This window comes from Coregonus clupeaformis, unplaced genomic scaffold (assembly GCF_020615455.1).
Source record: "Coregonus clupeaformis isolate EN_2021a unplaced genomic scaffold, ASM2061545v1 scaf0166, whole genome shotgun sequence".
In the NCBI taxonomy this organism is placed as follows: domain Eukaryota; kingdom Metazoa; phylum Chordata; class Actinopteri; order Salmoniformes; family Salmonidae; genus Coregonus; species Coregonus clupeaformis.
The window spans coordinates 214,438-230,000 of NW_025533621.1; the positions used below are offsets into that span (position 1 = coordinate 214,438).

General features: G+C 48.6%; 1 protein-coding gene across 1 annotated transcript in view; it reads left to right on the forward strand.

Annotated features, from left to right (window-relative positions):
• Positions 1-15,563, forward strand: part of LOC121581836 (methyl-CpG-binding domain protein 2-like) — a 102,230-nt gene that overhangs the window by 36,115 nt on the left and 50,552 nt on the right. The window contains exon 3 of the mRNA XM_045213885.1: positions 11,703-11,840. Within this exon, the coding sequence (XP_045069820.1) occupies positions 11,703-11,840 (138 nt within the window). The remainder of the gene's footprint in view (positions 1-11,702; positions 11,841-15,563) is intronic.

Here is a 15,563-nt window from a genome sequence, read left to right on the forward strand (position 1 = left end):
TCCAGGACAGCTAAGCCCTGGAGGAATACGCAGATTCAAAGAGGAGTCCGTAATTTGCTTTCTAATGGTCATGATCTTTTCCTCAAAGAAGTTCATGAATTTATCACTGCTGAAGTGAAAGCCATCCTCTCTTGGGGAATGCTGCTTTTTAGTTAGCTTTGCAACAGTATCAAAAAGAAATTTTGGATTGTTCTTATTTTCCTCAATTAAGTTGGAAAAGTAGGATGATCGAGCAGCAGTGAGGGCTCTTCGGTACTGCACGGTACTGTCTTTCCAAGCTAGTCGGAAGACTTCCAGTTTGGTGTGGCGCCATTTCCGTTCCAATTTCCTGGAAGCTTGCTTCAAAGCTCGGGTATTTTCTGTATACCAGGGAGCTAGTTTCTTATGACAAATGTTTTTCGTTTTTAGGGGTGCAACTGCATCTAGGGTATTGCGCAAGGTTAAATTGAGTTCCTCAGTTAAGTGGTTAACTGATTTTTGTCCTCTGACGTCCTTGGGTAGGCAGAAGGAGTCTGGAAGGGCATCAATGAATTTTGTGTTGTTTGAGAATTTATAGCACGACTTTTGATGCTCCTTGGTTGGGGTCTGAGCAGATTATTTGTTGCGATTGCAAATGTAATAAAATGGTGGTCCGATAGTCCAGGATTTTGTGGAAAAACATTAAGATCTACAACATTTATTCCATGGGACAAAACTAGGTCCAGAGTATGACTGTGGCAGTGAGTAGGTCCAGAGACATGTTGGACAAAACCCACTGAGTCGATAATGGCTCCGAAAGACTTTTGGAGTGGGTCTGTGGACTTCTCCATGTGAATATTAAAATCACCAAAAATTAGAATATGATCTGCTATGACTACAAGGTCTGATAGGAATTCAGGAAACTCAGAGAGGAACGCTGTATATGGCCCAGGAGGCCTGTAAACAGTAGCTATAAAAAGTGATTGAGTAGGCTGCATAGATTTCATGACTAGAAGCTCAAAAGATGAAAACGCCATTTTTTTTTTTGTAAATTGAAATTTGCTATCGTAAATGTTAGCAACACCTCCGCCTTTGCGGGATGCACGGGGAATATGGTCACTAGTGTAACCAGGAGGTGAGGCCTCATTTAACACAGCAAATTCATCAGGCTTAAGCCATGTTTCAGTCAGGCCAATCACATCGAGATTATGATCAGTGATTAGTTCATTGACTATGACTGCCTTTGAAGTGAGGGATCTAACATTAAGTAACCCTATTTTGAGATGTGAGGTATCACGATCTCTTTCAATAATGGCAGGAATGGAGGAGGTCTTTATCCTAATAAGATTGCTAGGGTGAACACCGCCATGTTTAGTTTTGCCCAACCTAGGTCGAGGCACAGACACAGTCTCAATGGGTATGGCTGAGCTGACTACACTGACTGTGCTATTGGCAGACTCCACTAAGCTGGCAGGTTGGCTAACAGCCTGCTGCCTGGCCTGCACCCTATTTCACTGTGGGGCTAGAGGAGTTAGAGCCCTATCTATGTTGGTAGATAAGAGGAGAGCACCCCTCCAGCTAGGATGGAGTCCGTCACTCCTCAGCAGGTCAGGCTTGGTCCTGTTTGTGGGTGAGTCCCAGAAAGAGGGCCAATTATCCACAAATGTTATCTTTTGGGAGGGGCAGAAAACAGTTTTCAACCAGCGATTAAGTGCTGAGACTCTGCTGTAGAGCTCGTCACTTCCCTAACTGGGAGGGGGCCAGAGACAATTACTCGATGCCGACACATCTTTCTAGCTGATTTACAAGCTGAAGCTATGTTGCACTTGGTGACCTCTGACTGTTTCATCCTAACATCGTTGGTGCCGACGTGGATAACAATATCTCTATACTCTCTACACTCGCCAGTTTTAGCTTTAGCCAGCACCATCTTTAGATTAGCCTTAACGTCGGTAGCCCTGCCCCCTGGTAAACAGTGTATGATCGCTGGGTGATTCGTTTAAGTCTAATACTGCGGGTAATGGAGTCGCCAATGACTAGGGTTTTCAATTTGTCAGAGCTAATGGTGGGAGCCTTCGGCGTCTCAGACCCCGTAACGGGAGGAGTAGAGACTAGAGAAGACTCAGACTCAGACTCCGACTCGCTACATAATGGGGAAAACCGGTTGAAGGTTTCTGTCGGCTGAATGAGCGACACCGGTTGAGCATTCCAACAGTATTTCCCTCCGAAGCCATGAGAAAGTTGTCCGGCTGCGGGGACTGTGCGGGGGGATTTATACTAACGTTACTGTCTGTACTTACTGGTGGCACAGACGCTGTTTCTTCCTTTCCTACACTGAGATTACCCTTGCCTAACGATTGCGTCTGAAGCTGGGCTTGTAGCACAGCTATTTTCACCGTAAGGCGATCGTTCTCCTGTATATTATGAGTACAGCGACTGCAATTAGAAGACATCATGTTAATGTTACTACTTAGCTTCGGCTGTTGAAGATGTTGATGAACCATGTCCAGATAAAGCGTCCGGAGTGAAAAAGTTGAATAAGGGAAAAAAGTTGCGATGGAAAAAAGGAAAATAACGTAAAGTTGGCAGCTAAAACGCACAGGAAAATGACTCTTCTGTCTCGGGATAAACGTCCGGGGTGAAAAAGTTTAACGAAAAAAGATGAGTGAGGACAAAACTAAAAAGTTGGTAAATTTGTTGAACACAAAGATTGATTAAACGTTTATTAAAAGTAAAACGTGAATAGTTTGGCAGGTAGCCAAGTAGCAACAAACAGCACAGCAGTCACGTCATGCGTTTTTCTGGATTGTTTTATTGTTATTCTGTCTCTCACTGTTCAAATAAACCTACCATTAAAATTATAGACTGATCATGTCTTTGTCAGTGGGCAAACGTTTCAGCAGGGGATGAAATACTTTTTTCCCTCACTGTATCTCTACAGTGCCTTGCAAAAGTATTCATCCCCCTTGGCGTTTTTTTCCTATTTTGTTGCATTACAACCTGTAATTTAAATGGATTTGTATTTCATGCAATGGACATACACAAAATAGTTCAAATAGGTGAAGTGAAATGAAAATAATTACTTGTTTCAGAAAATTCGGAAAAGTGGTGGATGCATATGTATTCACCCCCTTTGCTATGAAGCCCTAAATACCAATTACCTTCAGAAGTCACATAATTAGTTAAATAAAGTCCACCTGTGTGCAATCTAAGTGTCACATGATCTGTCACATGATCTCAGTATTTATACACCTGTTCTGAAAGGCCCCAGAGTCTGCAACACCACTAAGCAAGGGGAACCACCAAGCAAGCGGCACCATGAAGACCAAGGAGCTCTCCAAACAGGTCAGGGACAAAGTTGTGAAGAAGTACAGATCAGGGTTGGGTTATAAAAAAATATCAGAAACTTTGAACATCCCACAGAGCACCATTAAATCCATTATTAAAAAATGGAAAGAATATAGCACCACAACAAACCTGCCAACAGAGGGCCGCCCACCAAAACTCACGGACCAGGCAAGGAGGGCATTAATCAGAGAGGCAACAAAGAGACCAAAGATAACCCTGAAGGAGCTGCAAAGCTCCACAGCGGAGATTGTAGTATCTGTCCATAGGACCACTTTAAGCTGTACACTCCACAGAGCTGGGCTTTACGGAAGAGTGGCCAGAAAAAAGCCATTGCAACATTTTTTTTTAAATAAGCAAACACTTTTGGTATTCGCCAAAAGGCATGTGGGAGACTCCCCAAAACATATGGAAGAAGGTACTCTGGTCAGATGAGACTAAAATTGAGCTTTTTGGCCATCAGTGAAGCATGGTGGTGGCAGCATCATGCTGTGGGGATGTTTTTCATCGGCAGGGACTGGGAAACTGGTCAGAATTGAAGGAATGATGGATGCCGCTAAATACAGGGAAATTCTTGAGGGAAACCTGTTTCAGTCTTCCAGAGATTTGAGACTGGAACGGAGGTTCACCTTCCAGCAGGACAATGACCCTAAGCATACTGCTAAAGCAACACTTGAGTGGTTTAAGGGGAAACATTTAAATGTCTTGGAATGGCCTAGTTAAAGCCCAGACCTCAATCCAATTGAGAATCTGTGGTATGACTTAAAGATTGCTGTACACCAGCGGAACCCATCCAACTTGAAGGAGCTGGAGCAGTTTTGCCTTGAAGAATGAGTTCAAATTCCAGTAGCTATATGTGCCAAGCTTATAGAGACATACCCCAAGAGACTTTCAGCTGTAATTGCTGCAAAAGGTTTCTCTACAAAATATTGACTTTGGTGGGGGGGTGAATAGTTATGCACGGTCAATTCAGTTTTTTTGTCTTATTTATTTATTGTTTCACAAAAAAAATATTTTTCATCTTCGAAGTGGTAGGCATGTTATGTAAATCAAATGATACAAACCCCCCAAAAATCCATTTTAATTCAAATTAAATTGGAAAAATGCCAAGGGGTGTGAATACTTTCGCAAGCCACTGTACGTACATTAATTAATGAGTGGTTTAGTGTGGTGTCTACAAGCTGGCTGGCTGTGGTTTAGTGTGTTGTCTACAAGCTGCCTGGCTGTGGTTTAGTGTGGTGTGACAGGCAGACCCAGTCAGGGTTAGGCAGACCCAGTCTGACCCAGGCAGACCCAGTCTGACCCAGGCAGACCCAGTCTGACCCAGGCAGGGTGTTCTAGATGATCTAGTAGTCTCAATGACCCTGACACAGAGGTAAATTGGAACACACCTGGGTTGTGTTCATTATTTTAAAGATGTTGTGCAATGGAAAACAGTTCAGAAAGTCCCTCCCCGTGTGGAAGCGTTTTCTTTCACCGAGACACAGGAAACGGAATGTGTTTCAGTCAGGTGCAGTTCTCCTCCATGTTCTACTCCATGTTCTCAACACTCACAAAGCTAATTCTCTAGCAGTGAGGGCCCTGGTCAAAAGCAGTGCACTATAAAGGGAATAGAGGGTCATTTGGGACTCAGAATTGGTATCCCACAATGCCGTAGCCCTGAGGGCGTTCCTCCCCTGTGGAGAGAGATGAGGCAGGCTCAACCTGGCTCTCCTCTGCAATGCTCTCCTCCTCTCTCTACTCCTCTCTCTACTCCTCTCTCTCCTCTTCTCTCTACTCCTCTCCGAGGACGACGTGACATGGCCTAGCAACACACACAGCCCCCAGCCCCTAGCCCCTAGCCCAGCCCCATCCCCTAGCCCCCAGCCCCTAGCCCATCCCCTAGCCCCTAGCCCCCATCCCCTAGCCCCTAGCCCCCTAGCCCCCTAGCCCCTAGCCCCAGCCCAGCCCCTAGCCCCCAGCCCCCTAGCCCCCAGCCCCTAGTCCCTAGCCCCCTAGCCCCCAGCCCCCTAGCCCCCAGCCCCTAGCCCAGCCCCCTAGCCCAGCCCCTAGCCCTCAGCGCAGCCCCTAGCCCCCAGCCCATCCCCTAGCCCAGCCCCTAGCCCCCAGCCCCTAGTCCCTAGCCCCCAGCCCCCAGCCCCCTAGCCCTAGCCCCAGCCCCTAGCCCAGCCCAACCCCTAGTCCCTAGCCCCATGCCCCTAGCCCCCAGCCCCTAGCCCCTAGTGCCCAGCCCCTAGCCCAGCCCCCCAGCCCCTAGCCCATCCCCTAGCCCCATCCCCAGCCCCTAGCCCAGCCCCTAGCCCCAGCCCCCTAGCCCCTAGCCCCTAGCCCTAGCCCCTAGCCCCTAGCCCCCTAGCCCCCAGCCCCTAGCCCCCTAGCCCCTAGCCCCTAGCCCCTAGCCCAGCCCAGCCCCTAGCCCCCAGCCCCTAGCCCCCCAGCCCCTAGTCCCTAGCCCCTAGTCCCTAGCCCCTAGCCCCCAGCCCCCTAGCCCAGCCCCTAGCCCAGCCCCTAGCCCTCAGCGCAGCCCCCAGCCCCCAGCCCCTAGCCCCTAGCCCAGCCCAACCCCTAGTCCCTAGCCCCATGCCCCTAGCCCCAGCCCCTAGCCCCTAGTGCCCAGCCCCTAGCCCAGCCCCCATCCCCTAGTGCCCAGCCACTAGCCCCCAGCCCATCCCCTAGCCCATCCACTAGCCCAGCCTCTAGCCCCCAGCCCAGCCCCCCAGCCCAGCCCAGCCCCCTAGCCCCCAGCCCATCCCCTAGCCCATCCACTAGCCCAGCCCCTAGCCCCTAGCCCAGCCCCCATCCCCTAGTGCCCAGCCCCTAGCCCTCAGCGCAGCCCCCTAGCCCCCAGCCCATCCCCTAGCCCAGCCCCTAGCCCTCAGCCCCAGCCCCCTAGCCCCTAGCCCCAAGCCCCCTAGCCCCAAGCCCCCAGCCCAGCCCCCAGCCCCTGCCCCTAGCCCCCAGCGCAGCCCCCAGCCCCCTGCCCCTAGCACCCAGCCCCCAGCGCAGCCCCCAGCCCCCTGCCCCTAGCCCCCAGCCCAGCCCCCAGCCCCCCAGCCCCCAGCCCCCTAGCCCCCTAGCCCCCCAGCCCCTAGCACCCAGCCCCCAGCGCAGCCCCCAGCCCCCTGCCCCCTAGCCCCAGCCTCCAGCCCCCAGCCCCTAGCCCAGCCCCTAGCCCCTAGCCCAGCAGACGGATGGCCAGATAACATCTGATGAATGCCTAGCTCTGCACATACAGACACACACCCTCGCACACATGCACGGACACACGTAGGCAGACTAGCCTATAACTGCACGTAGTCTCTGCAACACTCTCACAGGCCTGGAGCAGCTTGCCAGCCATGTTACAGCTTCCCAGTAGGAGAAGTAAAACCAGTTCATTACTTCACCTGTCCTCTGTAGCTCAGCTGGTAGAGCACGGCGCTTGGAACGCCAAGGTAGTGGGTTCGATCCCCGGGACCACCCATACACCAAAAAAATGTATGCACGCATGACTGTAAGTCGCTTTGGATAAAAGCGTCTGCTAAATGGCATGTTATTATTATTATTATGTATCTGTCACGACTAAGAGCTATACACATACTAACACAATTGGTAGGAGACCATATCAATTCACAATGTAGTGGTCTGTAGTGTAGTGGTCTGTAGTGTAGTGTAGTGGTCTGTAGTGTAGTGTAGTGGTCTGTAGTGTAGTGGTCTGTAGTGTAGTGTAGTGGTCTGTAGTGTAGTGTAGTGGTCTGTAGTGTAGTGTAGTGGTCTGTAGTGTAGTGTAGTGTAGTGGTCTGTAGTGGTCTGTAGTGTAGTGGTCTGTAGTGTAGTTTAGTGGTCTGTAGTGTAGTGGTCTGTAGTGTAGTGTAGTGGTCTGTAGTGTAGTGGTCTGTAGTGTAGTGTAGTGGTCTGTAGTGTAGTGGTCTGTAGTGTAGTGGTCTGTAGTGTAGTGGTCTGTAGTGTAGTGTAGTGGTCTGTAGTGTAGTGGTCTGTAGTGTAGTGGTCTGTAGTGTAGTGTAGTGTAGTGGTCTGTACTGTAGTGTCGTGTATTTTCATTGCATTTTACTATCAACACCGAATAGACCCCTGAAATTCAAATGTTATTTGCCACATGTGCCGAATACAACAGGTGTAGACCTTACAGTGAAATGCTTACTTACAAGCCCTTAACCAACAACAACAACAAAAAAGTGTTAAGTAAAACATTTTTAATAGCAAATAATTAAAGAGTGTAGTGTAGTGTAAACACAGCAGTAAAATAAAATAACAGTAGGGAGGCTATATACAGGGGGGTACCGGTACAGAGTCAATGTGCTGGGGCACCGGTTAGTCGAGGTAATTGAGGTAATATGTACATGTGGGTAGAGTTAAAGTGACTATGCATAGATAATAAACAGAGTAGCAGCAGCGTAAAAGAGGGGGATGGGGATGGGGTGGGGTGGGGGGCAGTGCAAATAGTCTGGGTAGCCATGATTAGCTGTTCAGGAGTCTTACGGCTTGGGGGTAGAAGCTGTTAAGAAGCCTTTTGGACCTAGTCTTGGTGCTCCGGTACCGCTTGCCGTGCGGTAGCAGAGAGAACAGTCTATGACTAGGGTGGCTGGAGTCTTTGATAATTTTGAGGGCCTTCCTCTGACACCGCCTGGTATAGAGGTCCTGGATGGCAGGAAGCTTGGCCCCGGTGATGTACTGGGCCGTACGCACTACCCTCTGTAGTGCCTTGCGGTCAGAGGCCGAGCAGTTGCCATACCAGGCGGTGATGAAACCAGTCAGGATGCTCTCGATGGTGAAGCTGTAGAACTTTTAAATCTGGACCTCGAAGCCATTTCCACTGCTCTAATCAGGGACAGCTTTAGACCTGGCACACCAGGTGGGTGCACTAATGATCAGATAGAACAGAAAACCAGCAGTAGTCCAGACGTCGTAGGGTAAGAGTTCAATACTCCATGAACAGGTTAATACGGCCGTCTCAACACCGGATGTTGCTGTGCTCTCTGTCCGTTCACAATAATTTCCTCTGTGAGAGTCATGTGACCAGCTAGCCCAAAATAACCTGGACTGGACTCGACATGCTAGATGGCCAGAGAGAGAGTGTGTGTGTGTGTGTCTCCGTTTCCCTGCATGTGTGTGTGTCCGTGCCTCTGTGTGTGTGTGTGTCCTTCCCTCCGTCTGCGTGAGTGTGTGTCCTGGCTCCCCCCCAGCAGGAGATGTTGTGCCGCCATCTTATTTAAACACAGCTCAGTGCACACTCACCCGGTGTCCACTGTGTTTGGTCAACACACACTCTCTCTGCCCGCCTACACACACTCTCTGCCCGCCTACACACACTCTCTGCCCGCCTACACACACTCTCTGCCCGCCTACACACACTCTCTGCCCGCCTGCACACACTCTCTGCCCGCCTGCTCCAAGCTGAGTGCGACGTCTAGACGTGATTGATCTGGTGCAACACATCTTTCTAGCTCAGAGGGAGAGGAAGGACCAGGGTGGTATTCACTTGGTTCGAAATGGAAGAAAACGGGTCCATACAGAGAGGGACGATCTGAACTTGAACCAATGAGAAACACTCATGTCCATTTCCAGGTTTCATAATGAAAACTTCTCAGTAGACGGGGCTAGGAGGAACAGGGGATGTGGGCGTCTCCTCTCTCTCTCTCTCTCCGTCATTCCTTTGAGCCCATTTAGCCACTAGAACATTCTTTGAGGTGTGTGTCATCAAGCTGAATTGGCAGACCCTCACTGCCTGTGTACTTTCCCAAAGACACTTTATGGTACATAGGTTAGGTTTATGAGCGGTTATCTGTGGTAACAAGACCAAACCTCCGACCTGAGAGTTAAGTCAAAACATGGAAGAATAAAACCAAACCCTGTCTGTGTTCTGTCTGGGGGGGTTGAGAACGGACCACTGTAACTAATGGACATTAAAGTTGCATTGTGTTGTTATCTACTTAAATCTGTCATTTCTAGGAGTTCACGTCAGGGTGAAGGGCAGATTGTGTTTTTCCTTCCAGATTCGAACGCATTCCTGTGTTATGATGCCAAACAACAGCTCTATTTCATCACAGCATGGCTCTCAGTGCTCTGTAGATAGTTTTACCTTCAGGTCTTTAGTTCTTTATGGAAACATAGAGGTTAGGGTGTACTCAAAAATTTTAAATGTTTTTTTACCCAACATGTTTTTGGGGGGTGTTTCCAATGGGAACTGAGAGCAGGGTAAGTGTTAAAAGTCTTGAATCAATGCGAGTGGCTGTTTGCATATGGAGTGGTCCACTGGGTGTTGTATATGGAGTGGTCTACTGGGTGTTGTATATGGAGTGGGCTATGATCCTCCTCTCCAGTCCATGATGCTCCTCTCCAGTCCATGATGCTCCTCTCCAGTCCACGATGCTCCTCTCCAGTCCATGATGCTCCTCTCCAGTCCATGATGCTCCTCTCCAGTCCACGATGCTCCTCTCCAGTCCATGATGCTCCTCTCCAGTCCACGATGTTCCTCTCCAGTCCACGATGCTCCTCTCCAGTCCACGATGCTCCTCTCCAGTCCACGATGCTCCTCTCCAGTCCACGATGCTCCTCTCCAGTCCACGATGCTCCTCTCCAGTCCACGATGCTCCTCTCCAGTCCATGATGCTCCTCTCCAGTCCACGATGCTCCTCTCCAGTCCATGATGCTCCTCTCCAGTCCATGATGTTCCTCTCCAGTCCATGATGTTCCTCTCCAGTCCATGTGACCTGAGATGCAGCTCGTCCTTGTGTGCTAACGAATAAACAGTTAGGCCTGTGTTTGTCAGTGTGCCCTGAGCCGGTGTTGATTGGCTGACAGGCGTTGGTTTTAGCTTGGCCTTACTCTGCTCTGCTCTACTGCTCTCCACATGTCATCGCTAGGGAGGAGTCCCCTCCCCCTCCCCTGTTGTGTCTGCCAAACCACAGATCAGAGTTAACCCTTCAACCGCCGCTCCGCAGACTGCTACACACACACACACACACACAGCCATGTGAGTGAGCGCCTCACTAAGCAGGCTCGCACAACCAACCGTCTACTTTGAATGTTGTCTGTCTGCCTCACTAATTGTCTGCCTGCCTCACTAGTTGTCTGTCTGCCTCACTAGTTGTCTGTCTGCCTCACTAGTTGTCTGTCTGCCTCACTAGTTGTCTGTCTGCCTCACTAGTTGTCTGTCTGCCTCACTAGTTGTCTGTCTGCCTCACTAGTTGTCTGTCTGTCTCACTAGTTGTCTGTCTGTCTTGCTAGTTGTTTGAACCGCAAACTCATTTTCGGCCTGTTGCGCTTCCACTGACCTGTAGAAACGGTCACTGTCACTGACTTAGTGTTTATACTTTCTGCTGCAGCTGTTTTGCAAGGCATTTTCTTTTACTTTTGTTTTTGTTTATGACACTGCTGATTGGCTTGCTCAGTAGTTTCTTGCCACACACTGATTAGTGTAATAAAGGTGAATAGGAGCCTGATCAAACCAGTGGAACGTTATGCCCTCTGCTTACTAGACCTTCTTAGTCTGGGTACTGCAGTTCAGACGATGGCTTTCCTACGCAAGGCGAGAACTCATGCCCCGCAGTGGCTGTGAGAGTTCTCCTGAATGTGTTTACACGTTCAGCTGTAAAAAGAGGAGCGCACGAGACGAGTGCCCAAAGCAGAGGGATGAGGGGCGGTGGAGGGGTGGCAAACTATTAAAAGGAAGGTTCGCTTCTTCACGGTTTTATGACAGGACTGCTTCCTGATGGCTCATGGAAGTTCCAACACACAAAGGGTGGACTTTGCTATACCTACTGACACACTGTCTTGCTGTCTCGCTCTCTCTCGCTCTCTCTCGCTCTCTCTCTCTCTCTCTCTCGCTCTCTCTCTCGCTCTCTCTCCCGCTCTCTCTCCCGCTCTGTCTCTCTCTCTCTCGCTCTCTCTCGCTCTCTCTCTCTGTCGCTCTCGCTCTTTCGCTCTGTCGCTCTCTCTCTCTCTCTGTCGCTCTCTCTCTCTCTCTGTCGCTCTCTCTCTCGCTGTCTCTGTCTCTCTCTCTCTGTCACTCTCTCTGTCGCTGTCTCTCTCTCTCTCTCTGTCGCTGTCTCTCTCTCTCTGTCTCTCTCTCTCTCTCTCTGTCTCTCTCTCTCTCTCTCTCTCTGTCGCTGTCTCTCTCTCTCTCTGTCGCTCTCTCTCTGTCGCTCTCTCTCTGTCGCTCTCTCTCTCTCTGTCGCTGTCTCTCTCTCTCTCTCTCTCTCTCTCTCTGTCGCTGTCTCTCTCTCTCTCTCTCTCTCTCCCCCTCTCTCTCTCTCTCTCTCTCTCTCTCTCTCTCTCTCTTCCGCTCCTTGATCTCCGCTTGTCGTTTATTAATAATACATAGTTGTTATATCGCTTTTATAAAACCCTTTGATCATCCCTCTCTCCTGTCGTTTAATTGAGCCCCCTCTCCTTTTCAGGGTAAACCAGACCTGAACACAGCACTTCCTATCAGACAGACAGCCTCCATCTTTAAACAGCCCGTCACCAAAGTGGTGAACCACCCCAGCAACAAGGTGAAGACAGACCTGCAGAGAGCCACAGAGCAGCCCAGACAGGTGAGACATACGCGCTGAGTAACTGAATCTCTGCAGTGACTGGTACTTTATTGCCCAGAGGGAGGGCTTGATCAGGAGACGCAGCCTGCATACAAAATGGTGAGAGGTCACTGGCTATCATTGGGGACAGTAGCTGGTAACTGCCAACCCCGTTGAGAGATTTTCACAGCAATCTAATCTTGTTTAAAACGGCAAACTCCTGACTTGGAAAATAGTTGCAAATGAAGACTCTCTAGTTGTGAGTTTTGAACCGGTCTGCAGCCAGACATCCTGCCTCAGGCTCCTGACACCTCTCACTGTCTAGTGGGTACTATGTAGGCCAGCCACACCGTCATGCTAGTTACACACAGAGCAAAGCCCGCTAAACCCATTATATAAGCCCTGTAACTGAACCGAGGTGTCATGTCTGGCGTCGACCACTAGAGGCCACTAAAGAACGCTGTAGCTCCTCACTGTGTTAAAGCAGCATCGCTCATCACGAACACAGCAGCACCACGCTGAGACTGGCACTGTGGGAGCCGTTATAGAGCCAGTCATATCCATTATAGAGCCAGTCATATCCATTATAGAGCCAGTCATAGTTATTATAGAGCCAGTCATAGCCATTATAGAGCCAGTCATAGCCATTATAGAGCCAGTCATATCCATTATAGAGCCAGTCATAGTTATTATAGAGCCAGTCATAGCCATTATAGAGCCAGTCATAGCCATTATAGAGCCAGTCATAGCCGTTATAGAGCCAGTCATAGCCGTTATAGAGCCAGTCATAGCCGTTATAGAGCCAGTCATAGTTAGATAGAGCAGTCATAGCCATTATAGAGCCAGTCATAGCCATTATAGAGCCAGTCATAGCCATTATAGAGCCAGTCATAGCCATTATAGAGCCAGTCATAGCCATTATAGAGCCAGTCATAGCCGTATAGAGCCAGTCATAGCGATAGAGCCAGTCATAGCCGTATAGAGCCAGTCATATCCATTATAGAGCCAGTCATAGCCGTTATAGAGCCAGTCATAGCCATTATAGAGCCAGTCATAGCCATTATAGAGCCAGTCATAGTTATTATAGAGCCAGTCATAGCCATTATAGAGCCAGTCATAGCCATTATAGAGCCAGTCATAGCCGTTATAGAGCCAGTCATAGCCATTATAGAGCCAGTCATAGCCATTATAGAGCCAGTCATAGCCATTATAGAGCCAGTCATATCCATTATAGAGCCAGTCATAGCCGTTATAGAGCCAGTCATAGCCATTATAGAGCCAGTCATAGCCATTATAGAGCCAGTCATATCCATTATAGAGCCAGTCATAGCCGTTATAGAGCCAGTCATAGTAATTATAGAGCCAGTCATAGCCATTATAGAGCCAGTCATAGCCATTATAGAGCCAGTCATAGTTATTATAGAGCCAGTCATAGTTATTATAGAGCCAGTCATAGCCATTATAGAGCCAGTCATAGCCATTATAGAGCCAGTCATAGCCATTATAGAGCCAGTCATAGTAATTATAGAGCCAGTCATAGCCATTATAGAGCCAGTCATAGCCATTATAGAGCCAGTCATAGCCATTATAGAGCCAGTCATAGTTATTATAGAGCCAGTCATAGTTATTATAGAGCCAGTCATAGCCATTATAGAGCCAGTCATAGCCATTATAGAGCCAGTCATAGCCGTTATAGAGCCAGTCATAGCCGTTATAGAGCCAGTCATAGCCATTATAGAGCCAGTCATAGCCATTATAGAGCCAGTCATATCCATTATAGAGCCAGTCATAGCCGTAGAGCCAGTCATAGCCATTATAGAGCCAGTCATAGCTATTATAGAGCCAGTCATATCCATTATAGAGCCAGTCATAGCTGCGGAGTAGAGCAGTCATAGTAATTATAGAGCCAGTCAAGCATATAGAGCCAGTCATAGTTATTATAGAGCCAGTCATAGCCATTATAGAGCCAGTCATAGCAATAGAGCCAGTCATAGCCATTATAGAGCCAGTCATAGTTATTATAGAGCCAGTCATAGTTATTATAGAGCCAGTCATAGCCATTATAGAGCCAGTCAGTAGCCATTATAGAGCCAGTCATAGCCATTATAGAGCCAGTCATAGTTATTATAGAGCCAGTCAGTAGCCATATAGAGCCAGTCATAGCCATTATAGAGCCAGTCATAGCCATTATAGAGCCAGTCATAGTTATTATAGAGCCAGCCATAGTTATTATAGAGCCAGTCATAGCCATAATAGAGCCAGTCATAGCTATTAGAGAGCCAGTCATAGCCGTTATAGAGCCAGTCAAGCCGTGATAGAGCCAGTCATAGCCATTATAGAGCCAGTCATAGCCATTATAGAGCCAGTAACCATTATAGAGCCAGTATAGCCGGCAGAGCCAGTCATAGCCATTATAGAGCCAGTCATAGCCATTATAGAGCCAGTTATATCCATTATAGAGCCAGTCATAGCCGTTATAGAGCCAGTCATAGTAATTATAGAGCAGTCATAGCCATTATAGAGCCAGTATAGCCATTATAGAGCCAGTCAAGTTAATATAGAGCCAGTCATAGTTATTATAGAGCCAGTCATAGCCATTATAGAGCCAGTCATAGCCATTATAGAGCCAGTCATAGCCAGTTATAGAGCCAGTCAAGAACTATAGAGCCAGTCATAGCCATTATAGAGCCAGTCATAGCTATTATAGAGCCAGTCATAGCCATTATAGAGCCAGTCATAGCCATTATAGAGCCAGTCAAGCAAAGAGCCAGTCACAGCCATTATAGAGCCAGTCATAGTTATTATAGAGCCAGTCATAGCCAATATAGAGCAGTCAAGCGAGAGAGCCAGTCATTAGCATTATAGAGCAGTATAGCCATTATAGAGCCAGTATAGCCATTATAGAGCCAGTCATAGCCATTATAGAGCCAGTCATAGCCATTATAGAGCCAGTCATAGCCATTATAGAGCCATTATAGAGCCAGTCATAGCCATTATAGAGCCAGTCATAGCCATTATAGAGCCAGTCATAGCCATTATAGAGCCAGTCATAGCCATTATAGAGCCAGTCATAGCCATTATAGAGCCAGTCATAGCCATTATAGAGCCAGTCATAGCCATTATAGAGCCAGTCATAGCCATTATAGAGCCAGTCATAGGCTAGCGTCTAGCTGAGCGGAAACAGATCTGTGTGAGACATCAAGGCTGCATTACATCTGAGCACCATTTTCTCCACCTGCAGTGAATAGCAGACGTACTGTAAGTGCTAGAGGAGTCAGTGAACCTGAGTAGCAGAAATGACAGACCTCTAGGCCCTGTCTACCATGTACAGAACATCCAGAGAGCCTCTAGGCCCTGTCTACCATGTACAGAACATCCAGAGAGCCTCTAGGCCCTGTCTACCATGTACAGAACATCCAGAGAGCCTCTAGGCCCTGTCTACCATGTACAGAACATCCAGAGAGCCTCTAGGCCCTGTCTACCATGTGACAGAACATCCAGAGAGCCTCTAGGCCCTGTCTACCATGTACAGAACATCCAGAGAGCCTCTAGGCCCTGTCTACCATGTACAGAACATCCAGAGAGCCTCTAGGCCCTGTCTACCATGTACAGAACATCCAGAGAGCCTCTAGGCCCTGTCTACCATGTACAGAACATCCAGAGAGCCTCTAGGCCCTGTCTACCATGTACAGAACATCCAGAGAGCAGTGAATCACAGTTAGTGATGCCACACTGAGTGAGTGT